This window comes from Lonchura striata, chromosome 5 (assembly GCF_046129695.1).
Source record: "Lonchura striata isolate bLonStr1 chromosome 5, bLonStr1.mat, whole genome shotgun sequence".
Lineage (NCBI taxonomy): Eukaryota > Metazoa > Chordata > Aves > Passeriformes > Estrildidae > Lonchura > Lonchura striata.
Genome location: NC_134607.1, coordinates 23,657,550 through 23,681,562, shown reverse-complemented (window position 1 = coordinate 23,681,562; position 24,013 = coordinate 23,657,550). Strand labels below are relative to the sequence as shown.

General features: G+C 51.5%; 3 protein-coding genes across 6 annotated transcripts in view; 2 read left to right on the top strand and 1 right to left on the bottom strand.

The window, feature by feature from the left end:
* Positions 1–4,094, top strand: part of TMEM184B (transmembrane protein 184B) — a 30,905-nt gene extending 26,811 nt beyond the window's left edge. For both annotated transcript variants that reach the window (XM_021554080.2, XM_021554079.3), the window contains one exon: positions 825–4,094. In XM_021554080.2, coding sequence (XP_021409755.1) covers positions 825–1,066 — 242 coding nt within the window. In that variant the 3' untranslated portion in view covers positions 1,067–4,094. The remainder of the gene's footprint in view (positions 1–824) is intronic.
* Positions 4,095–5,048: 954 nt separating this feature from the next.
* MAFF (MAF bZIP transcription factor F) lies at positions 5,049–8,378 on the bottom strand. Of its 2 annotated transcripts, none has more exons than XM_021553962.3 (3): positions 8,262–8,378; positions 7,127–7,183; positions 5,049–7,045 (listed from the first exon to the last, which is right to left on the bottom strand). In XM_021553962.3, the coding sequence occupies exons 2-3, from the start codon at positions 7,160–7,162 to the stop codon at positions 6,632–6,634; spliced, it is 450 nt and encodes a 149-aa protein (XP_021409637.1). In that variant the 5' UTR covers positions 7,163–7,183; positions 8,262–8,378; the 3' UTR covers positions 5,049–6,631. The 2 variants fall into 2 exon arrangements, with proteins under 2 accessions (XP_021409637.1, XP_021409638.1); XM_021553963.3 differs by having other exon boundaries at positions 7,127–7,180; positions 8,262–8,375.
* A 487-nt stretch (positions 8,379–8,865) lies between these two features.
* PLA2G6 (phospholipase A2 group VI) lies at positions 8,866–23,410 on the top strand. Of its 2 annotated transcripts, XM_021553996.3 has the most exons (16): positions 8,866–9,208; positions 9,680–9,895; positions 11,097–11,277; positions 12,412–12,599; positions 13,775–13,871; positions 14,821–15,003; positions 15,190–15,298; positions 15,896–16,048; positions 17,540–17,630; positions 18,377–18,540; positions 19,042–19,192; positions 19,369–19,505; positions 20,129–20,283; positions 20,947–21,114; positions 22,211–22,284; positions 22,750–23,410. In XM_021553996.3, the coding sequence occupies exons 1-16, from the start codon at positions 9,000–9,002 to the stop codon at positions 22,889–22,891; spliced, it is 2,418 nt and encodes an 805-aa protein (XP_021409671.1). In that variant the 5' UTR covers positions 8,866–8,999; the 3' UTR covers positions 22,892–23,410. The 2 variants fall into 2 exon arrangements, with proteins under 2 accessions (XP_021409671.1, XP_021409673.1); XM_021553998.3 differs by lacking the exon at positions 15,896–16,048.
* The last annotated feature ends 603 nt before the right edge of the window (positions 23,411–24,013 follow it).

Genomic DNA, 24,013 nt, shown 5'->3' with positions numbered 1-24,013 from the left:
GGGCATTAACACATAGCTTTAGAGCATTTGTGTCAGAGCTGTGGGAATCCCTCTCTGAAGAGTTGTGCAGCCTCTCTTCACTTTTATAATTGCCACAGATGATCAGCATACTTTGGTTCTCTTGGGAGCTCATCCCCAGAACTGAGCAGAGCCAGAAGCCCGCGCTGGAAAAGGAGCCTAGAAGCCATGAGACATGGCAGCTCCTAGAAGGAGACACACCTTCCCTCTGTGCTTAGCACTTGGGTGGTTCATTCTCCATCTACTGCTTTCTTCATGGTATCATCATGACACATGGGGTAGTTCTGCCTCTAGTACTGCCTGTTTCCCTCCTTTCCTTACTTTGTGCTGCTTTTTACTCGTATGATCTCTTTTCCATGGGCACTTTGATACTACCTAGCAGTCTTAATTTGCAGTGAGTCAGTGGCAAATGCCATTTCTTCTATATTTTTAGAATTTACTTAGTTTTTGTCTTCTGAAAGTGTTTGGAGGAGCACCTCCCTGACTGTATTCATTGCACACCCAGGCCAGCACCAGTAGTGTGTAGTGGAAGTTGTCCCTGTTGGTGTGTCCCATTCCCATGGTATGTTCCCTGTTTGATGCTGTGGTGGATTCACTTGGCTCACAGTGTCTGGGTTTAGGAGCACCACTGGTAAAACTCAACACTATTTGTGTGGCATTTCCTCAGCAGCTGCGTAAGGAAGTCTGTAATGCACCTTTTTCAGGATCTAGGACTGCATGTTCCCTGTTCTCCTTACTTTCATATTAAGGGGTGTGGGGAAGGCAGCAGTGTTCTTTACTTGCCCCTTCCTGTCTTATCCAAACAGGTCGCTGTGCTCCCATGAAGAGCATTTCCAGCAGCCTCAAGGAGACCATGAATCCCCATGACATTGTCCAAGATGCGATCCACAACTTCTCTCCAGCCTACCAGCAGTACACCCAGCAGTCGACACTGGAGCACGGTCCCCCCTGGCGCAACGGCAGCCATGTGATCTCGCGCTCCCACAGCTGCTCCGGTGCCCGTGACAACGAGAAGACCCTCTTGCTGAGCTCCGATGATGAATTCTAGGAGGGGAAACTGCCAGCACAGGCTGTCATTTTCCTTTTTTTTTTTTTTTTAAATAATTTATTAATGCAGAAACAAGTCATATCACTTCCTAGAGAGTAAAGATTGCAGAAGTTGGCACTTCCCATTAGCTTTTGTGGGTACGGACACAATGAGCAATGCGGAGGTGGCAGAATGGTCAGGACTCCATGCTCGAGCCCATTCTTTATGGCAGCAATCAATTTGAATTGATTCAAGCAAAGCTCCAGGATTTGGGGCTCTGGCTTCGCACACCTGTCCAGCTTGGTGTGGAGTGTGACTGAACAGAGCCTAGAGTTGTAACCAAAAATGTTTTTGGGTTTTTTTTCTAACAGGACAACCTGACTGCTTTCTATTTCTTTTCCTGAATGGTTGATGTAGGCACAGTTTTCTCCCCAGTGCCCTGGTACTAACATCTCTGTGATCCTTGGGAAATAGGATGGGGATGCAGCCATAAGCGCGTTCCTGAGGACCAGACCAGAGACTGGTATTTCTAAATAGCCATTGCCCTGAGTGCTAAGTAAGGAGCATCTGTCCCCACCCTCCTGAGCACCTAGTTATGAGTCTTGGAGTCACTTGAGGGAGCAAAGGGGAAAAGGACAGAGCTTTCTTCATGTTCCTTGGCTGTCAGCATCCCCAGTTGTTATAAAAGCTTGTTGAAGCTCAATGGGGATGGAATTATCGTTTCACAAGGGTTGAGTTTTTTAATCACCAGGTATCCAAGCTTCCCATCTCCCTGACGTTCCTGTAGTAGGAAGCCTCCCTGGAGCATCTTTCTCCTGCTAGCAAGACTCAGGACTGGCTATGGTGAAAGTTTGTAGAGCTCTGGCCCCTTCACCCCTCTTTGGGAAGGGAAGATATGTAAACACAAAACCAGTTTTTCTTCTTGTTTTCTGTCCCCCAGCATTATGTCTGCTGCTGTTAGAGGTAGCTGCCAGAGCAGGTCCTGATCTCTCACAGGCAGCTCTCCCCATGCTCATCATCACTGACTTTGCCGAGCTACACAAGTTCCACCCTTAGGCTGGAATATTCAGGAAGGAATGATGCACACTCCTTTGTTTAATTATCTCTGTAGCTGTTCTGGGGCAGACTGGAGCAGACTTGAAACCTGACATGACCTGGCTGGTCAAATTTGTCCATTTTATTTTCTCAGGCAGCAATTGCTGCTGCACATTTCACAGGCTCTGCTGCACCTGCAGTGCTATCAAGGGTGGAACCAGCATCCGTGGAAGTTGAAGAAGCTTCCCCTTCTTCTGATGGGTTTTGGATGAACCCATGGGTACTTAGTGGAGCCAAAACAAAAGAGATCCCTCTGTAGATCTATCCCGGGACCAGGAAATGCCTCTTGCTTGCTTAAAATTATCTAGGAGAAAAGTGGCAGCACACTCAAGTGCTATAGCTCAGATTCTCCTATGTGCAAGCAGGAAGCAAAATTGAGAGACTGGAGCAAGCTGCTGTGTTCAGCTGTAGTTTCTCCATTCCTCTCCTGCTTTATGCCTCCCCGCCGATAACCGACTTGTGTGATTCTTGATTGCTCCTTGCTGTCCTGCTAGGAGAACTGGAGCCTGGTTTGCTGCCTGGAGTTTCCATTTGTTTCCTGATCCATCTGCTTGTTCACTGAGTGTCTCAGAAGTGACAGTGAGTGGAGAGCACCTCATTTATTCAGCACCTCTGCCCAAGCTGGGCAAAAGAGCTCGAAGAGAGGCAAGTTTCCTCCCTGTTGTGAGGATCAGATAGAGGAAAGCTTAAGGATAGTGCCTCCTCCTGTACTTATGTTTCTGGGGGATGGTGAAACAGGTGAGATCACCAGTACTGTTGAGGGAGCTGGAGGAGTGTCAGTGGATCCAGCAGCTTCTCTGCTGCTGGATTTCCCCATTCACACACATCCTGCAATGCCATGCTGTTGGTTATTAATTTTCCTAAGTTTGTGACTTCTTAATTAAACATGCAAACACATTCTGCCAGGCTTTGTGTGGGCTTGGTGTAAAATTTCCTCATGCATAAGCTGCTTGGAAAGCAGGGCTGAAGGTTGAATAGACTTTGCTTCTGTTTTCTATGGCTTTGATTAATATTCCTTTAATGTGAGATACTGATTTTACTCTCTCTTAGGAAAGTGGGGGATGGGACATGATCCCATCTGCCCCTTTCTTTGCATTTGCAGGTCTTGATGATGTCCCAGTATCACTTGGTTGCTGCCTACAATCTTTGTTGCATTTGGGTGGCTGAAATCTGTGTTATAGCCCCATTGAGCATGAAGGTGGTCTAGGCTCAGAGAAGCATGTCTTAGAACTTATTTTGAAATGCTTCCTGCACACACACATATATATATGTGTATATATATATATATGCACTGTGCAGAAGATCTGGATATTCTCAAAGCATCCTGTGTGTAATGGTTTCAAGTATAACTCTTTTGCACCAGCTGCCTTTGGAGGAGCCTGGTGAGCTAGTACCCAACAAGCCAGCTGCCCTACTTTATAATTTTATATATATATATATATATGTTTTTTAACACCATACAAAATCATCCATCACTGAGCTTCCTGCTCTTCCTCATGACCAGCAAGTGCCAGAGCAAGCAGTGGCTCTGAAGCCACTTTGTGTTGGAGGAACAAATATGAGATCCAGAGCTTGAGACCAAGAAGGCCAAAGCATCCATGGTCTTGTCGGTCTGCTCGTGGTAGCCCAGGACCCAAGAAATGTGCTGGTTCCAGGAGCAGACCCTTGGAGCTGCTCTCCCTCACCTGCTTCCACTCTCCTTCCTTCCTTTTTTGTTTACTATGTAACATTCCCATGGGATTTATTATTTTTCCATATAGAGTAGTTCTTTGTATATAAATGACTGAAAAAAAGTATGATAAATAAGACAGAGTCACCTAGTTTTGTACCTATTGTGTTTAACTGATGTGAGCTCAGCGACAAGCCGCTCTCTATTTTGGTCTTTGTGACGTTATACTCCACAGAAATGAGCAAATATGATGACAAATAAAAAATATAGATAATATAGATTGTACTTAAGCTGCCTCTGTGTGGTGCTGTCTGGGTGACTTCTCTGAGTTTTTCTTCCTTGCAGGGACTGAGGCTTGGTGGGTCAGGATCTCTTGTCCTCTTCTCAGAAGGAAGGCTCCAGGTGTCTGTGTAGGAGCTGATGGAGAAGCATCACTGCAGGACCCTGGGCTGAGACACTACTGCTGGCCCAAGGCAGGAGTAAAACCCATGAATCAAAAACCTGGAGTAGAGATTAATCCTTCCTTAGGTTCTCCTGTGAAACACTGATGGGAGGGAGAGTGCCCTAGCAAACAATGGCTTTGGGATTTTCTTCCATGAGCAGTGTTTGGGGCTGGGGCCATTTGCAGTGGCAGAGGGAATGGGAATGTCAAACCTCCAAACCATCCTGAGTGCTGCAGCCTGCTGGGGACCTGGCCCACCTGGGAATTTGGAACATGCTCACCACTTCCACCTCAGCTCTGAGGAAGCATGGCTTTTCCACACAGGGAGGAGTTTTGGCTTCATCTCCCCAATAAGGTGCCTTCCACACTTCTTCCCCTTCTCTTGCCATCTGTGGGTAGCTCACTGCTTTTTTCCTTGCTTTTCACAGGTAAGGTGATAAGGTCACTCAACAGCGAAGTTTTTGGGCACAGGTGCCCTGTACCTGGTCCAAGGACAGCCTGGAGGGAATTTTTGTAGTGAAAAGCATTATCTTTCCCAGGAAAAGCTGATTCAACACAGCTGCACTGCTCCTGAAAGCAAGTGCTTTGGGGAGGTGGTATTCAGCATTAAGCATGCTTTTTTAGCCCTTTTCTCTCAGAGATTATAAATCTGGTTTTGTCCTAAAAAGCCATGAGCTATCCCCCATCCTATCTTTTTTGGGCACATTCTCGAGCATGTCCTGCAGCAAAGCCAGAGGGAGACAGAAAACCTGACATGGCTCTGTCCCAAGTTCAAGAATGACCAAACATACTCCTGCTGTGGAAAAAAAAAACCAACTTGCTTTATTTGTAAAGTCTACAAAATACAGAGGAGTCGGGTAGGACACATACTGTAAGTCAGAAAATAAATAAGTTTTTTTTTTGCTCTATATAAGTATAAGATAAAATGTGATTTGCATATATAAAATATAAAGTACGGCTCTGTACCAACATCCTGGCTGTGCCGAGAGGCGGAATGGCAGAGGACGTGAAAATAACTTATGTTCGTGCAATAAATAAACCCAAGAGGAGTTGGGGTGGGGGATGCCAACCAAGTGCCCCTTCCAGGAGTGGCAGGCACCTCTCTACAGGGAAGAATGGAGGCTGCAGCCGAGGGCGGCTGGCGTGGCAATACCCAGGCAAGGGCAGAATGGAGGGGCAGGGGAATCATCTACAGCAGCAGATCCTGAGATGGACCTGCCTCCTGCTCCCTCCCCTGTGCTGCCTGTATTTAGCGAACCCAGCTCTTCTCCAGCCTTTCAGCCTGCTCAAGAGCTGGTTGTCCCACACCTGTGTCCAAGCTGGAGGAAAACCAAAGGGAGGAGCCTACCTGCCTGCCAGGCAGCTCCAAGGAGCAGGGATGCTCTCTGTCCCTACTTCCTGCATCTTCACCCCTCTCTCTCTCCACATCTCCGACTCTGAGGGCTGGGAGCACCTTTCCATGGGCTTTGTAGGTGGTGGGGCACCGGGGAGGACTTGGTGGGGCCATACAAGCTGGCCTGTGCTGAGCAAAACAGTGTTTATCTCTGCTCCTGCTGCCTCTGCTTCCTTCCTGCCAGTGCTGCTGCATTTCAGACACCCGGCCAGGCTGTGTGTCCCATCAGCAGGAAGAGGCGTGAAGGATGTGCATGCTAGAGATAGATAAAACAGCACCACTGCTTTTCCCCTTCGTGGACAACAGCCTGGAGTGACCCACTCAGGTCTCCCAGCTCCCCCCTGCCCAATCACTGTCACCTCTGGGGTCCCCCAGCACCACAAGCTGCCACAGTGCTTTCCCATTCCATTCACCCTTACCAGGCATTAACACGCAGCCACTTTATCTCCCCCTCTGACCTGCTAACCTCCCCTTGCCATCTGAATCCCCAGAGATTTCAGACATGCTGCCACCTCCCTTCCTGCTCCAGCTGTGGTCCAGGTTATCTGCCTAATGCCAATACCCTTCTATCATGCCTTCTTCCCCTACACTGCAAAACCTCTCTCCCTGGCACATGCTTCTGGGACTGCCTGGCCCACATGTGGCTCTCCCATGTCCTCTCACAAAAGAGAGGCACGTGGCATTTTCCAACCAGCTTGGAGCTGTGGGATGCTTCCCCACTGCTGCCTGTGTGGGTTCACTCTCTCCTGTCTGCACACCCAAGAGGGGAGGGGGCTATGGGGGCCACCAGTGAGGTCCTGTCCTCCATCCAAGTACCCACATAGCAGCAGCCCTCCCTACCTGGGGGAGCTGGAGGTCAAGGGATGGGAGAAAGAGGATTTTGGGCACAGGTCCTGACAGAGAGGAGGTTGGGGAAGGGCTGGGAGGCAATTCATAGGGAAGGCACCCCGGGGAGGACTGTGCCCAGCGGGGGAACAGAGGCCAGCACTAGGAGTAGGCAGCCTGGTTGGTGCTGGACTTGACAATGGTGATGACACTGGCAGTAGCCACCTTGGCGGGGGGCCCGTGAGTGGCCACGGTGCGGGCGAAGCCCTGCAGGGCCTCGTACTTGCCACGGAGGGTGTCGAGCTCCAGGCGCATGGCAGCGTTCTCCCGGGCCAGCTTGTCCACCTCCCACTCCAGCTCCATCTTCTGCTTCTGCAGCTCTTCCTTCTGGCAGACGCGCTTCACTCGGCAGCTGGCAGCATAACCCCGGTTCTTCAGTGTCCGACGACGCTGCTTCAGCCTCGCCACCTCCTCCTTGGAGAGGCCCCGCAGGTGGTGGTTGAGTTCCCGCACTGACAGCCCCATCAGCTCCTCATCTGACAGCAGTGGAGTGTTCTCCCCCAGCTCCCGCTTCACCTGCCGGAGAGAGGGGTGGCTGCCTGAGACCCCCAAAACCAGCCCCCTGACTCCCAAGCCCCTGTTCTCACTGGTGCTCACCTTCAAAGCCTTGCTGGAGAGCCCGTCTGCAGCCATCCTTTCCTCGCTCTGGCCCTGCTGAGCAGCCAGGAGAAAAGCTGGTTACTGCCAGCCCCGTGTTCCTCACCTCAGAAGAGAGGACACCAGCCCTGCTGGTCCCCTGCCCGCTACCCACATCCCCCCCACCCCGGGCCGCATGACTCATCCCACTCCTTTTAAAAAAGTATATAGTAATAATATTAATAGCAATGATGACTGCAAGCAATAATAATAATGAGGCAAGGATGGACCTCCCACCCTCCTTCATCCCATCACGAGACGGTTGGGATGCTGCTCTGCCCAGGGGACCCAAAATGCCCCAGCCGTCTGCTGGGAAGCCAAGCCTTTCCCGCGGGGAGGAAACACAGGCGAGATCCGCCCGGGGCTGAAGGGAAAGTAAAAGCAGCAGCCCCACCGAGTGACACGGTGGCGAAGTCACCCAGTCGGGACCCGTGTGGAGACGCTGCCCCACCGCCCGGCGAGAGCACGGCGGGTCCCGGCGCAAGGGTCGGGTGTCCCCTGGCTCGGGGGCGGGCGGGTGAGAAGTGGCCGCCCCGTGATTCAGCAGCCCCGGGGTGAAAGTCACGGAAGCGGTGCCTGCCCCTCGCCGATGGCCGGTCCCTCGCCGCCCCCGGGTTCGGAGAGTGAGGAGGGGTCCGGGACCCCGGACTGCAGCCCAGCAGCGTCTCCCCACCTCGGGGAACCCCGTCCTCGTTAGGACAGCCCTCAGAGGGACGAGGGGGGCCGGGACGGGGCCGAGAGCGCCCCGAGAGGAATGAGGGGCTGGAGGGGGGCGGCGGGAAAGGTGGAGCCGGGCCGGCTGGAAGCTGATGCAATCCGGGCCGGGGATCCGCCGCCGGAGCCGGAGGAGCGGCGGCGGATCCCTCCAGGGCGGTGGCCGGCAATTGAAAAGGAAGAACGGACGGCACCGAGCGCGGCTGGCCGGCCGGCCCCCTGTCCCGTCCCCCCCAGCCCTAGTCCCGGTCCCGATCCCCGCCTTCGGCGGCGGCAGAGAGGCCTCCAGCCGGTGCCGGACCCCGCCGCCCCCTTCTCCCGGCCGCCCCGCGAGGGGCGAAGCCGAGGCGGGAGCGGAGGGGCCGCTCCGGCCGGCGCTCACCTGGCGGCTGCGCTGGTCCCGCGGGGCCGCTGCCGGGTCAGGGCGTCGGGCGGCGCCTCCAACCTCGCTCCCCGCGATTACTCACCCGCGGATTCTTTTCATTCATAAAAACACAGTCATGCGGTGACGTCACCCTCGCCACGCCCCCTTACCGCCGCTGCAGCGCGGGACGGCAGCTGCCCTTAAAGCGCCCGCTGCCCTTAAAGCGCCCCGCGGTGCCAGCGCTCCTCGCACGCTGCCAGCGCTCCTCGCACCCCGCGCTGGGAACGCGGCCGCGCTCCAACAGCGCTGGATTGACCTCGAGCTCAGGGGAGGCGCACGACTGGTGAACGGCGCTGCCGGCAGCAGAACGCCCCACCGAAATGGGCCGCTCCCGCTTTAAGAAGGGCGGCCCCACCCCTGTCGCCCCGCCCCTCACAAAGATGGCGCCTTCCGCTCTCCTCCTTCGGCAGGCGGCGGGCGCCGCTTTAATCCCTCCCCCATGGCCCCGCCCCAGAAGCGGCGCCGCTGATTGGTCCGTCCCGGGGGGCGGTGCCGGCGATTGGCGCGCGGCGGGCGGTGCGCGCGGGGGGCGGCGCGCGGGGGGCGCTGGGGGCCCGTCGTGCTTTGCCCGGCGCCATCCCCGGATCCCGCCTCGTCCCGACCCCCGGTCCGGGTCAGCCGTGCCTGGAAGGGCAGGGGCCGGCGGGGCCAGTGGCCGCCTTTCCCTCAGGAGAGGCCGCCTGAGGCTCTGGGAAGATGCAGTTCTTTGGGCGGCTGCTGGACACCTTCAGCAGCGTCACGCAGATATTCTCCAGCCCGTACCGCGTGAGGGAGGTGCCGGCCGCCGAGTACGCCGGTCACGCCTGCCTGCGGGAGGAGGGCAGGGTGGCCCTCTACAAGAACAGCCTCTCTCGCTCCTGGGACTGCTTGCTGGTGAATCCCCAGAGCCCGCAGGTCGCGTTCCGGTGAGTGACAGACCTTTAGCCGTCCCTGCTGACGTGGGAAAACAAAGACCCCAGATTGCTGATGTCGGGACTGCTTCGAGGCCGTGGGTGTGGGTTGTTGTGTTGAAGCAGCAAGTGGGCTGGGAGGCCTGTGCGTGTGCTGGTGGAGGAGTTGTCGCAAAACAGCTCGTGGAAGTAGGACGAGGTCCAAAAATTGCGACTACAGGCAGTTGTGATATAGTTCAGAGCATCCATAGGTCCACATGCATTTCTGCTCGTTCATGTTTCTGTGCAAAACCTGACATTGTTCAGGAAGAGGGGTGCTCTCTTCCAGTGGTCTCCCTGCTTTCCTTGGGACAAAGGTGACCTTAGTTGAAGAAGAAAAGGAAAGTTCCCAGCACTGCCATTTGGAAAAGAGCTGTTTCCCTCACGTACATGGGATTGGGGTTATTCCTTTGAGCAGGATGAACCTTGTGCTTGCCTTTTCTCCAGGCTCTTCCAGCTGGACAACGAAGCAGACGCCCTGGTGTACTTTGAGCAATATGCCCGGCAGCTGCGCCCTTTCTACGAGAGCTCGTGCCAGCCCTTGTCCCTGGAGGAGCTCCAGCAGCTCAGCGACTGCATCCGCAGCTACCCCAGCTGGTCCCCTGCACACATTGCCGTGGAGTTCGGCCGTCGGGAGAGCTTCCGGCACAACCACATCCTGAGGCAAGGAGCAGGGTGTCTCCAGGGGCTCCATGCTCGGAAGGAGCTTGGGAGGACAGGCTGGGCTGTATTAGAGTATCCCTTCTTTGCTGCGGAAGCTGGTTGGTGGGTTTCAACCTGCTGCTGCAGAGCCTGGAGCTCTGGTGTTTAAAGTAAAGGATTGAAGTGTCCTGCTAGAGATACTGATTAGGTTATTGCAAGCCTTCTGGAGCAGCTTTTTGGAGGAGGTTTTTGCTCGCTTTGTAAGCACTGAGAGTGGAGATATGGTAGGACTGTCTGGAAAGAGGTTTTGGCCACAAAACCTTGTTGGTTTTTCATGGGGAACTTCTGCTGTGATTTAACCCCAGCCAGCAGGCAAGCCACATGCAGCCACTCCTCATTTCCATACCAGAGGGAGTGGGGAGAGAATTGAAAGAGTAAAAGGTAGAAAACCTGGGTTGAGATAAAGAAAGGGAAAGCAAAAGCTGTGTACACAAGCAAAGTAAAATAAGGAATTGAATCACTGCTTGCCACAGGCAAGCAGGTGTTCAGCCACCTCCAGGGCCCCATCATGCATCTAGGTGACTTGGGAGGACAAATGCCATCACTCCAAATGTCCCCCCACTTCCTCCTTCTCCCCACACTTTATATACTACGCATGGTGTCATATGGGCTGGAAAATCCCTTTGGTCAGTTGGGGTCACCTGTCCCAGCTGTGTTTCCTCCCAACCTCACCTGCACCTCCAGTTTCCTTACCAGTGGATCAGTATGAAAAGCAGAAAAGGCCTTGGCTCTGTGTAAACTCTGCATAGCAATAACAAAAATATCTCTGTGTTCAGCACAAATCCAAAACATAGTCCCACACCAACCACTGTGAAGAAAGTTAACTCTACCCGAGCCAAAACCATCACAGATTTACCGAGGATAGGGCAGATTGGTGAGGAGGTAGGGGACTGGAGGGCAAATAGCAGCACCATCTCTAGGTTGCTGACTGTAACCTGTTTCCTGCCTCCCTTTGGGCAGAGGGAGTTGATCCCATATGGAGGGCAGGGAAAGGAGCAGCCTGTCAGGGAGATAGTCCAGGAGATGGCTACTTGATGTCCCTTCCCTCTGCTTCTTCTCTGGCCAGAGGCTGGGCTTTCCTGAACTTGATGGTTCACACCAGATGGGACACATCTCTTCTCCGTGGCCATTCCTGGGCCTCACGCTGAGTCCTCTCTTGCAGCTGTGTGAACAGCACGGACAGCGAGGATGGCTGCACCCCACTGCACCTGGCGTGCCGCAAGGGGGATGTGGAGTGCCTGCTGGAGCTGCTGGAGTGCCACGCGCGGGTGGACATCACCGACAAGAATGGGGAGACTGTTTTCCACTATGCTGTGCGAGGAAACAACCCCCAGATCATTGAGGTGGGAGCGACTTCTAGTTTGGGAGAAAGTGGGACTAGAATGGGTCTTCTCTGTGCTGTGATAGAGGTGGGAAAACAGCTACAGACAAGGGAAGAGAAAGTCAGTTCCCTGTGTTGAGTTATTGCTTAAGCCTGATTTCAGCCTCTTATATCCCCTCTTTACTGGTGCTGTTTCCCATATTCAGAGTGCAGATTCCACCCAGCACTCAAACAAGGATGCTAAGCAAGTTTCCCCAGAATGTAATGCTTCTCTGCTTTTTTGCATCAGGCCTCTATCCTGCTTTACCTCAGGCCTGTGGCCATCTGTTCCCTCTCTCCTGCGAGCAGGGTGTTTGGTTTTGGGCAGAGTGCTCCTATAGGGAAGTGTGTGCTGAGGCTGCCATGGGGGATCGTGTGCTGCCCACAGACTGAAGGGCAGTTTGGAGCTGCAGGACCTGCTGTTTGAACTGAGTGGCCTTGCATGGAGCACAGTGATCAGAGCCTCGAGGCAGAGACAGTCTGAGGTTGTAGATGTTCTTGATTGCTGAGAAGTGCTGGGCAGAGTGACGGGGTTTGTAAGGTGTGGGTGGCCTTGCACATGGTTCCTGAAGTCTGTCAGCTCCCCAAGACTTGGTGCAAGCCTGGGACTGACTCTTCCCCATGGCTGCAATCCCCATGTTTGCCCAATACCTGTTGTGACAGCTCTCCCTCTGCCTACCAGTCGGTGTTGGAGTTTCCTAATGCATGATGAGGATCAGGGCTTGCCATGCTGTGGAGTGGGCACTTAGGAACTTTGTGTTAAGAAGATATCCTCTTCTTTATTTCTCTGGTGACATCAACTTGGCTTGTTGTGTGATCTTTCTCATGTTTGTTTTCTGTATTGATTCCTTGCTAAACCAACAAAAATAAACTAAATTTCCACTTCTCATATGTGCACCAGGGCTTGCAGGGTTTCCCCAATGTGGCAGTGAAATACTTTTCTGCAACAAACCAGTCAGCATGTAACAGATCTGCAATTTACAGGGAGCAGGGATGAAGAGGACAGGCTGTAGCATTGTGAGGGGTCCAGTGCTCCAGAGACTGTCCACAGAGCTCAAGAAGAGATTATGCTCTTCCATGTTTATCTGTCTATTTATTTATTGTCTTCTCCTTCCAGCTCCTGGGCAGACCCCCAACAACTGGCTTGGACCACCTGAGCCATGAAGGGCTGACAGCTCTGCACCTTGCATGCCAGCTGGGCAAGGAGGACATGGTTAGGTCCCTGCTGAAATGCCATGCCAGCTGCAGTGTCATGGGCACACTGGGCTACCCCATCCACACAGCACTGAAGTTCTCCCAGAAGGGGTATGTAGTGTCCCCTCCAGTCTGGGAACTTGTGTACTTGCTCAGCATTGCCCAGGGCTGTGCTCGGTAGGACAGGTCTCGTGTGTAGTCATTGTCAAAAAAAAAACAGGGAAGTGCTGGTGTGGGAGAGAAAGAAATGATTGCAGAATAAAACCTTTTTGTCCTGGAATTAATACCTTATTCAGTATCATACATCAGGAGCAAGACAGATTAAAAAAAATATATTTATGAAATGCATTTTCTCAGCTGTAGGAAGATGATTGGCTGATGCTTAGTACTAATTGCTGTACCTCTGTCTTTGAGAACTCTGATTCTAATAAGCTTTCCTTTCAAAGCTTAGTTTTTCCTATCTTCTGTAGGCCAGAGATACTCTTGACCCTTAATAACACACTCTGGAACGGAATCAAAAGAAGCACAATATTTACTCCCTGTTTTCTTTGGAGAAATTCAATTCCATTTGTATATGCTTTATAATACTTAATGTTCAAAGAGTGTCCAAGCTCTACAAACAGGGCTTTCAAGACAACACTAACTGCTGGTAGCTGATTTTTAAGCATTTTGAAAAGTACTTTCCAACATTAGACACACATTCACAAGCTCAGAATGGGCCTAGGTCACTGAAATTGCCTTGGGGCTCCATTTCTTGTACAGGTTTTTTTTTTGTGGTAGTGGAGAAGATAACCAAATTTCATAAATCTACCTATCCTGTTTTCTAGGCACCAGATACTGGTCTCTTCACAATAGGTGTGATTTTTCACTCGTAGGGAAGTACACAGATTCTTAATTTCAGCAAGTATTTAACTATTATAGTTCTATCCCCATGTTTCCATGGAAAGAGAGGAGAAGAGAAGAATTTTGCATCTTGGGTTTGGAGAGTGTCCAGAAATGCCATATTCCTGAATTAGAGAAGCACCCAGATGTTGCTCCACAACTTGTAATTGGAGAGATTCTCCTGCTCCCACCACCACTTGGCTTTTATGCTTCCTGTTGTGCCCACACTTTCTGTGAAGAGCAAAACAAAAGTGCAGCTGAGGAACTTGCAGGTGTTGCAGAGATGCTGCTGCTGCTGCAGGGTTTTCTGGTTTTCCTCTGGGCAGAAGGCAGATAGTGATGTGAGTGGAGGCCTTGAGTCAAGACAGCAGCCATCCATCCTGTCATCTCACTGTGTTTCCCAGGTGTGCCCAGGCCATTCTCGAGGCAGATGCCAGCCAGGTTTGCTCTAAGGACCCACGCTATGATGCCACTCCACTGCACTGGGCAAAGAAGGCAGAGGTAAGTAGAGACAGTCCATGGGGAGGGCCTGTGCTGCTACCCAGCACCCAGTTAATTCCTTCTGTGCTAACTTGTCTGAGTGCATGTGCAGAGCCCTGGGAGTGTCAGAGCCCAGTGCTAGCTGGTGCTGTTTGCCACAGGGAATAGAGCAGCGGAGCCTTGCAGTGAAATAAACTGGTGGGCTCATCCCTAGTATTTCACCTATGGCTGTGAAGCTGCCAGCTTGTCCCTTTTTGCGTTTGTTGAAGAAATTGCAGCCCTGTCCCTGAAGCATAGTTGCCCCTGGAGGGAACTCTCTTCTCATTACCTGCCAGGTACCAAACAGAGAGCCTGCCAGGGAGCAAACGGATCGATGCCTTAGAAACTGCAGGGGAAGTGTGAGGTAGGCACGGAGTGGTGGTGCATGGAGGAAAGTCCATTTCCTGCCAGAGGCCTGGCGGGATGGTGATATGCCATGCTGGAACATCTGAATGATGCTTGTTGTTGGCAGAGGGCATTGCTATAGGAGGGCTCTTTTTCCTCCTGCAATATCCCATTTCTCTCAGAAATGTCCTTTGGAGTTTCAGAGCAGACTTGAATTTTCTTGGTTTATAAAGAGAAGTTCAGAAGGCAAAATTTTTCCTTTTAGTCTGCAAGGATCCTGGCCTGAGTAGGAATTATTTTTTTCTCCACTGATCTTAGCCATTCATTATAGTTGTGTATCAGTCCTGAAGGATTCCGAAGTTCCAGCCAGATTGTGCAGCCACCAACTAGTTCTGTGGTAAAAGACAGAGAAACCCCAGTGCTTGGAACAATTCAGCTGGCATCTGCCAGCCTACTGTATCCAGGCTAAGGCTCCCTCCTGTTCCCCTGCTTTGTTTGCCATGAGACCTGGATGGTTTGAGTGCCCAGCTTGTCCTCATGACTGCTTTCTCTCTCCTTGACGTGGTCCCTGCACGCTGGGGCACAGATGACACGGCTGCTGCTGGAGTACGGCTCTGAGGTGAACGTGAGCAGCCGCACGGCCGACATGGCTCTGCACATCGCGGTCCAGAGGGGCCGCCTGGACTGCGCCATGGTGCTGCTGACACACGGCGCCCACACCAACGCCCGCGGACGCGACGGCAACACCCCGCTGCACCTGGCCATGAAGGTGAGCTCTCTGCAGAGGCTGCGGGGAAGGAGAGACCATTTTCTTGAAGGGTTGAGACAGCGACAGAGTTCTTTGAGTTTCTGGCTGTTTTGTGTGATGTTCCCTTGTGAGTGCTTTGGCTAGTGAAAAGGGAAGGAATGAGAAATCATCTAGTGGTTCTTGACAGAGCTTTCTCTTTTCCCCTAGCATGACCACCTGGATATGATCAAAGCAATCATTGTCTTCGGAGGAGATGTTGAGATCCCCAATGATTTTGGGGAGACACCAGGATTGTTGGCAGCCAGGAGCAGCAAAGGTGAGGGCGCATGTCAGCAGCCTTACAGGGTGAGCCCAACATCCTGTCTCCCCTTGGTGGGCATAACAATGTCTTGGGGAGAGGTGAAAACATGCCATGCATGGGTGATGCTTCTCCAACATGCTTTCCCAGCTTTTAGTTGCTCACATAGTAGGCACCTACTTTGCTAGCAACACAGGCTTTGCATTAATAGTCCTTGATGAATTTCTCTTCTGTGGCACAGAGATGCAAGAGGAAAAGCTGGCATGCACTCCCCCTCTTTGGGGCCACCGTGTCAGGCACTGCAGGCTCACAACAGGATGACGTAGCACTGCTGAACCACCCAGGCACAGGCAGACATGGGCAGGTCTTCAGGGCCAAAGAAGTGTGTGGCACACACCCTTGAAGCTGCACAGCAGTGGATACTCTTGCTGTGCACAAGTCCTGCTGCCTGGCATTTGGGGAGAGTTATCTGGGATGTGTTTTGCCCTTCCCCAGGTCATCCCAGAGCTTTTGTGAGGGTCAGGCCTGCTGTGAATTCGGCAGAGCACGCTCCCCGGTGGTGTGCACATGCACTGATTCTGTTTCTGATCTGTAACTCCCCCTTCGTCACCTAAGGTGCGAACCGGAAAGTGCTCTTAGACCTGCTGCAAATTGTAGGGACCGAACGCTGCCACCCACCACCCAACCCTGAGTCCCCAAGCCTGGCACCATCTGCTGCCTCCTTCCTGGAAGGCCAACCTTCCTCGTGGAGCAACCTCAACAGCTTAGGTAAAGCCTTCCCTGGCCCTCCCTTGCTCTTCTCCCTTGTTGCTTCACAGTGCTGTCTCAGACCTCTTCTTCAGATGCTCTGGGAACTGTCAAAGCTCTCACTGCCTGGTGACTCTGTGGCGACTGTCCTCATTCACCTGTTGCAGGATCCCACCTCTTTTCTCTGCTTTTCCTCTCTGTGTATTCTGAACTCTTGTACTCAAAACATTTGTTTTATACACCTGACACAATGTAGCTCTGTAAAAAGAAAGACTGATTCCCTCACACATCTGGGAGAGGGGTCGCTTAGCCTTCAGGTACTTTGTCCCCTGGGTCATGTGTCATGTGTAGAAGGGAAGGTGCTTGCTGGTCTGCCTTGAGGACCTTCCAGTGTTGTGCTGGACACAAGGAGATTTACAAGTGTCACTTATTCAGATCCTGGAGGCCAGCAGCTGGGAGAGGGAAAGGGTAAAACCTGAGGATAAGCAACCTTGATAATGGAGTTTGTTATGCATAGGAAAAGCCTAGCATGGGACATATGATTGTAGTGAACCTTGTGGTCTATGCTGCCCAAAATAAGCACATAGGTCTATTCTAAATTGTGGGCTTTCTGCTCCAGAGCTCAGGAGGCAACAAGAGGGGTTGTGGACTAGGCAGCAGGGGAGTTGACTTGGAGGGTCATGAGAAGAGCATGCAAGTGGCTAACATCTGCTTGTGGACTACTTCCTATCTCAGGGTGGAGGTTTTCTTTGCAAAACTCTCTTGTGGGGCCATAGAACAATCCTGGAATGTGTCTGTGTTACCACAAATCTCAGTGGCTGTTGGCACCAGGACTTTCTTCTCTCCACAGCCCAGTGAAGGCAACCCATACCCAGTTCCAGCTCTGATGCAGTGGCAGAGCAAAATCCTTTTTTTATTGTGGACTCTGCCCTTGAAGAAACTCCTCACCACAATTCATTGTCATCCACTGCCACCATCTGGCCTGGGTGCTGGCAGGAGTATGTAACTTCTCTCCCCCGTTCTTTCTTTTGGTTTCGCAGGCTGGCTTCTCACCTAGCTTGGATTGGTGGCCCACACCCAGCGTGGCCTGGGTGAATATCAGCTGAGGGGTAATGACAAGTCACCCTGTTCCCACAGTTCTCCTGCCTAGGTTTCTTTGAGGAGTAGATTTAGGTTTTATCTTAACAGCTTGCAGTAAACTGCGTAGTGGGCATGCTGCTGGGCTCTGCCTTCTCTCACCCACTGTGCACATCATCTGCTTTTCCAAATCCTGTATTTTCCAGTGCATCTACAGCTGCCCGCTCTAAAGGATGGTGTTGCTGTCCTTTGGTGTGGAGTTAAATTTAGGGGGTACCTGTTAGCTGTGGGTAAGATGGCTTGTGTCTCCTGCAGGGACCTTTATTCAATGGGGAAGGGAGTTGGATATTCTTTCTTTGTTTATGGTGGAAATCAGTTACCACATTGGCTATCTCTAATTAATTTTTTCTCTTTTGCATGTTCATGGCCCTCTAGGGTACAAGGACCTTCTGTATATTTCCACAACACTTGGACAGTTGTTGAAGGCACAAGATGTTGTGGACATGCCCAGTGAGGCTAGAAGAAAGTAAGTGAGGAACAGCTTCTGTCCAGCCTCCTGTGCAACCTGAAGGTGAAATCTGTGTGAATTCTCCCCTCCCACACCCATGGGGAAGGCATCCTCAGAGAGAGCTGACATTATTTCGTGTCCATCAACATTGCAGTTTTTCCAGCATCTTTTGAGAAATTTCTTGTTTCTGTAAATGACCTCTACCTGTCCTGCCTGGAGCTGCAGTGGAGCCTGAGCTCAGGAAGTGAAACCCTGCTCTGTCCCTCCCCTGTGCTACTGGGCACCCAACACTGTTTTGGCTTTGTGTTTTCCCCATCTCTACACACTGCCCTGATGTTCACTCAGCTCCTCTGCACTGTCTTGACAGTGCCCGCACCTCGCCTTGTGTGGATTGGAGGAGGAGTTGGCACTGAAGTGCTGCTGGCAGGATTTAGGTCTGTCTGCTTTTTTTATTTATGACACAATACCCATTACTGTGTTACTACTTGACTTGAGTGTGGTTTTGGCTGGTGACTCTGGTGTAGAGGTTAGAGGTGGCTATGCAAGAGCAAAGGATGTTGCACCAGCTTTGACCAGGCTTTTTGGATGTGTCTTACTTGCACCTGAGAAGGCACCGCTGGATTTATTTATTCATCATTTACATTGTCTGCAGCAATCTATGTGCTGGCATAGCTTCCTCTCCCCAGGGCCATGTTCCCACAGAGTGTTCTGTGATTCATAATCTGTCCCACAGTTGCCAGTCATCTGTGTCTATCTCTCTGCAGTCAGGACCGGCTCCTGTGCTTGGATGGAGGAGGTATCCGTGGTCTTGTGCTCATCCAACTTCTCCTGGCTATTGAAAAGGCCGCAGGCCGTCCCATTCGTGAGATTTTTGACTGGATTGCGGGGACCAGCACTGGAGGGATCTTGGCCTTGGCTATTGTACATGGTGAGCACATAATGGGTCTTTTCTCACTCTGGTCTGAGTGTTCCTCCTGTGGGAGTAGATGTGTGGTGGGAGCTGCCTCTCTGAATCCTGATCTTTTCTGCCTGCCAAAGGAGGGAAGGGATGTTCCTTAATGAAGGAGAGCCTTCACCTGGCTTCACACTTGCTTCTCTTCTCAGCTGTCTTTGAGCAGCTTTCTGGGTTTTGGGGAGTGCATGGTGGCAGAGTTCAATGTTCTGTACTTCCTGTGCTCCCCACAGAGGCCTTAGAGCACGGTGATTGATAATGGGAAGCTGCTCCGAGCTTGCTCTTCCTCTGTAATCCTTCCCAGTCATGCTGCTGAGAACCAAGCAGATGATAGGAGCAGCTTGGGAAGGAGATTGGATTGGGAGTGACACCTCCCATCTCCCACTTGTCTTGGGAAATCCTTGCTCTGATGTGCTGTTTGTTCTGCCTGCCTGTCCTCCCACTGCCTGCTTCTGCCAACACTGTTGCCCATCTCAGGGAAGTCCATGGACTACATGCGCTGCCTGTACTTCCGCATGAAGGACATGGTGTTCCGGGGGTCTCGGCCCTACGAGTCAGAGCCCCTGGATGAGTTCTTGAAGAAAGAATTTGGGGAAAACACCAAAATGACAGATGTCCGAAGACCCAAGTAAGTCCTGCCTTGGGCTGTGCTTGTTGATGCTGTCTCACATGTGCTCTACACCTGTGTCAGCAGAGATGCTCAGCCTTAGAGCAGACCTGGAGGAGTGTGATGTACAGACTATTGAAATCATAAGTATTTTTATTTTCCATTTTACTCTTATTCTCTCATGTCTACTTCTCCAGGGTTATGGTGACAGGGACATTGTGTGACCGACAGCCAGCTGAGCTCCACCTTTTCCGGAATTACCCTGTACCAGAGACAAAACGCTCCACTGAATACAAGACAAGTGCTTCTTTCCAGCCACTCACTCAGCCAGAAGGTAAATAATGGTACACAGAAGTCCAGCTGGTTGGCTGGGGGGGTTTCATCCCTCAGAGACAGATTTCATGTTCTTCCTCCCATTGCTCTTAAAATAAGCAATGGTTCATCCATGGTCTTGGCTTGTAACTAGATCCTATTGATGGTTCCCATTTCTCCTCTGTTGTCCTCCCTTAGATTCTCTTGTACCGGGAACAGGGCCTGCTAGTGAGGTTCATGAGGAGAGGGGTCTGCTAGAGGAGTCCTGTGTACAATCAGCATCTTTCCCTAGGCTCCCACAGAAAAACATGGAAAAGCCACATAACTGAAGTGTGCAGCCCCCTCCTGCTTACTGCCTGGTCTGGCACACATAACTGGTTCACTATCAAAATAGCAGCAAGAAAATGGATAGAGAGTGAATTTGACCCAGGATATGTAGGAAGTGGTGAGAACATCCTTTAAAGGCCTGCAGAGTCATCCTGTGCATCCAAGCAGAAGCCCTGCTGTTGGGAGAAAGAGGCACAGCCATGTAGGGCAGGGTTTCTTGGGATTGCAAGCCATCCTGATTTGTGTTGGTGGGGGTGGAAAGCTTCTTGTGCACAGCAGAGTTGCTACAAGAGGCCTTTTGCTCTCTGTCCCTTGCAGAGCAGCTTGTGTGGCGTGCTGCCCGCTGCAGCGGTGCAGCTCCCACTTATTTCCGGCCCATTGGCCGTTTCCTGGATGGAGGGCTGCTGGCCAACAACCCCACCCTTGATGCCATGGCAGAGATCCACGAGTACAACAAGACACTGATCAAAAAGGTGAGGGAAATCCTAGCATTGACTGGTAACTGGAGTTTTTTGGCCTCTCTGAACCTCTCTTGGAAAAGCAGGTGTGAGATTGGATGCATCTTAGTGGATAAGCAAGTTTGCAGTGCAGCACGTTAAAAGGGAGTGTATGGAGGGGGATATGTATGGGGAATAGTGGCTGGGAGGTGAGATACCTCTTCTAACAAGTGTGTGAGAGGGGGAGACAGTCTCATCAGCCTCTCCTTGCTTCTTTGAACCAGAATGATTGAGTTGATGGTTGTATGTGGATGAGTTGATGTTGACATGGCTCTTTTTCTGCCCAAAAATAAATGGAGAAGACAAGGGTAAGGTACTCTGCAAGGCTGAGGAGTGAATGCCTTCTGGGTGCGGCAAGTTCTTCAAAAAGTTGAATAAGCAGTGGCAGCTATCGCGCCTTGTAGCTGAAAGGGGAGGTGTGTTGCCAAAATGACCAAAGATTTGGAGTGCTTCATGGTAATCTGGTGCTAGGATGCGTCTCCAGGGTGGTCCCATGGGTTTGGGTGTGGGAGGATGGGAGAAGAAAAGGCTGCTGAGCTTTTTGCCTTGGCTTTCAGAGCTTCACTGAGAAACTGCTGTGAAAGACATGCTTCACTTTCATTGTTGGTCATTGCAAACTGATCTTTTGTTTGTCCTCAGGGTCGGAAGCAGGAAGTGAGGAAATTGGGGTTGGTGGTCTCCCTGGGAACAGGGAAGCCTCCACAGGTCCCAGTGAGCTCTGTGGACGTTTTCCGCCCCTCAAACCCTTGGGAACTGGCAAAGACCGTCTTTGGGGCCAGGGAGCTTGGCAAGATGGTGGTGGATTGTGTGAGTACTGGGAGGAGGCGAAAGACCCCTGGGGTTACTTTCAGGGAGAGAGAAAGGTTTCCAGTTTCCAGCTTCCTCCTTTCAGAAGTAAATTCTATTTCCTTGGAATTGCTCTGACCATGGATGTAGTGGGTAACTTAAGATTTGCAGGAGCACTGCAGGCCTGAAGACCTGTCTGATTAATTGGGGTTTTGAATGCCCCAAAGGGACACTCATCCCCAAGGGATATTCTTGCAGCTGAAAGGAACTAAGGACAGCATGGTGGTCAGTGACTCTTAGAAGCATTTGCAGGTGTGTGTTTGTGAAACTCGGTATCTTTCCAGGAAGCATTGTTTGTCATCTGAGCAACCTGGGGAAAAAGCAAATTAATCATGCCTCATAAAACAGCAATTCATTTTTCTTTAGAAAAGCTTTGTTTTTCCCGCTGGGGAAATCAGTAAATACTAGAGAAGTGAGAGAGTCATTAATTAAAAACAATAGTTGGGAGCTGTGGTTAGGAGTGTGTAGTTGGCATATGCACTTGTGTTCTTCAGAAAGAAGATCATTGCATGTTGTTCATGAAAACACTCTAAATGGATGAAAGCCAGAAGGATCAGAACTGAAGTTCTGACTATGATTTTAATGCTGTAGCTTTATGTCCTTTTTAGCTTCCTGAAGTGAGAAAATGCCCAGAGTCCTTTTGTTTCTCCTATCTTTTATCTCGGGGCTCCCAGGGAAGCTGTCCCAGGATAGCCCAGTAATGTAATCACAGGCTCTGCTGTACAGGGCTTGGACAGAATGGATACAGATTAAATCCCAAGGAGGCTGTCGTTCAGATCACCTTGGGAGTTTCTGTGAAGCAATCCACTCTGTGCTGTGATGGATGGAGGGTCTCCAGGGTGCAATTCTTGTCGCCCAAGGAGGAGCACTGTCCTTACAATAAGAATAAAAAAAAGCCACCCAGCTCTTGGTGGCGAGCAGTGCCATCCAGGATGCCCTTGCTCATGGTTTTTATTTTCCCTCTGGGGCTTGTGCAGTTGGACATGGTGCCAGGGAAGCCTGTTGTAGGCAGGGGAAGAGCAGCCAGGCTGTAACTGCGGGCCTGTTTCTCCTGCAGTGCACTGACGCAGATGGCCCAGCTGTGGATCGTGCCAGGGCCTGGTGTGAGATGACGGATGTCCCCTATTTCCGGTAGGAGCTTCCTTTCCGCTCTCTTGCACAGACCTATTTTTATCCCTCTCACTTCAGACCTGGCTGTGGCATGCGTCATCCCAAATGGCATCCCCCCAGAGGCATGCCTGCTCAGAGCTCCTCCCTGCACACTCCTCGGTGACAGGATGGAGCGTGCCCTGGCCCTGCACAGGAGCTGAGGCACCCAGCACGCCTGGTCTGGGCTAATTAAGGGAGGTTTGGGAGGTGTTGTGTGGCACGGCCCTTTGGGATGTACATCCTGCCCTGCTTCACTGTGGCTCAGCCTTGAGTGTGCCTGGGCCTTGAAGGAGGGGGAAGGTCTCTGCTCTGCCAGCCTGACAGACCAGGGGCCAGCGAGCACCGTGGTGGTGGGAGCCGCTTGGTGGGAGTGTCCTGCTCGGCAGGCTCGTGCCTGGTCACCTCCGTGTCTGTGCCCAGCTGGTGATGCTGTCTCACTGCCCGCAGGCTCAGCCCTCAGCTGCACACTGAGGTGATGCTGGACGAGGTGAACGACGCTGTGCTGGTGAACGCTCTCTGGGACACCCAGCTCTACATCTACCAGCAGCGGGAGCAGTTCGAGCAGCTGGTGCAACATCTCTGCTCGTGACTGACCTGGAGGCTCCCACTGAAGGCAAGGAGCAGCAGACACTGAAATCGCTCAGATTTGCCCTTGAGCCAAAGTGTCGAGGTGGGGACAGACTTGTAATAATCGAGAGGAATTAATATTGAGCAGACAACAGTGCACATACATATGTATTCCCAGACACAGAATGTATGACACACGTATGATAGCTGTGAAATGCTGACAGTTATATTTGTGCTGTAACCCCATCTCTGCTGCTGTGCTTGGTTTTTCTGCCCTGCTCTCTGACCCAGAATCCAAAGCCCTCACCTACTTGTCTTGAGCTGTAGCAGCTGGAATGTCTCCTGTCTGTGCAGTACCTTGACTGACAAAGCACCGTGCACCTTCCTACGTCACAGAATGGGCCTAGGCCTGATAAAGCTTCAGGGATTGCTTGGCCTACTGGGCCCAAGGTATTTCAGAGTGTATAGTATGGGGAAAAGGGATTATTTTTCTCTCAACACACCCAGTTTGGAGGGGAGCAGAAAGGCTGCAACTTTTTGCTGTAGAAAGTTGCAACTGGCCTTGGAGAAGGGCAAGCCTTTTATGAGACAGTTGTCTTCTGCAACAGCTTCTCCTTTTCCCTCTGAGATGGGCTGGCAACACTGTGCCTGGAGAGGGAGCAGCCTCCCCCACCCAGGACTTTATGTGCCACTGATTTGCTGTGTTACACTTTACTCAAGGGCTGAGATGTGAAAGCCTGTCTTTACAGCAAGCTCAGTGGAAGGGACAAGAGCCTTGGCTTTGTAGAGATCATTTCTCTTTATTCTTCACATGAAACTGAAATGCTCTGAGATCAGTTCCCACCAAAGAAGCCAACCCTGGGACAATTTGGATTTACTTTTTTATTACTACTGGAAATTCTACTGTGATTGCTACACCAGTTGTTTCTGCAGTAATTTTTGCGTATTTATAAATAATTTGTGTCTCTATTTGGAGGTGTTTTGAGGAGAAACCTGAAAAACTGAATTTTTAATGGTTTTCTTTTGAAAGAAAATGGACTGCTGCTGTGAATGGACTGCTGCTCCCTGTTTCTGTGAGAAACTAACATGTCCTAAAATAAAGAGGGATTTGCATTTGGTTCCAATGTCATTCAGTCCATGGTGG

Excerpts from the sequence above, each read along its gene's own strand:
- PLA2G6 (XM_021553996.3), top strand. The coding sequence starts at position 9,000 with ATGCAGTTCTTTGGGCGGCTGCTGGACACCTTCAGCAGCGTCACGCAG. Across the intron at positions 13,872-14,820 it reads ACTGGGCAAAGAAGGCAGAG|ATGACACGGCTGCTGCTGGA; the intron begins GTAAGTAGAGAC and ends GCTGGGGCACAG. Across the intron at positions 21,115-22,210 it reads GCAAGATGGTGGTGGATTGT|TGCACTGACGCAGATGGCCC; the intron begins GTGAGTACTGGG and ends TTTCTCCTGCAG.
- MAFF (XM_021553962.3), bottom strand. The coding sequence starts at position 7,162 with ATGGCTGCAGACGGGCTCTCCAGCAAGGCTTTGAAG. Across the intron at positions 7,046-7,126 it reads TCTCCAGCAAGGCTTTGAAG|GTGAAGCGGGAGCTGGGGGA; the intron begins GTGAGCACCAGT and ends TCTCTCCGGCAG.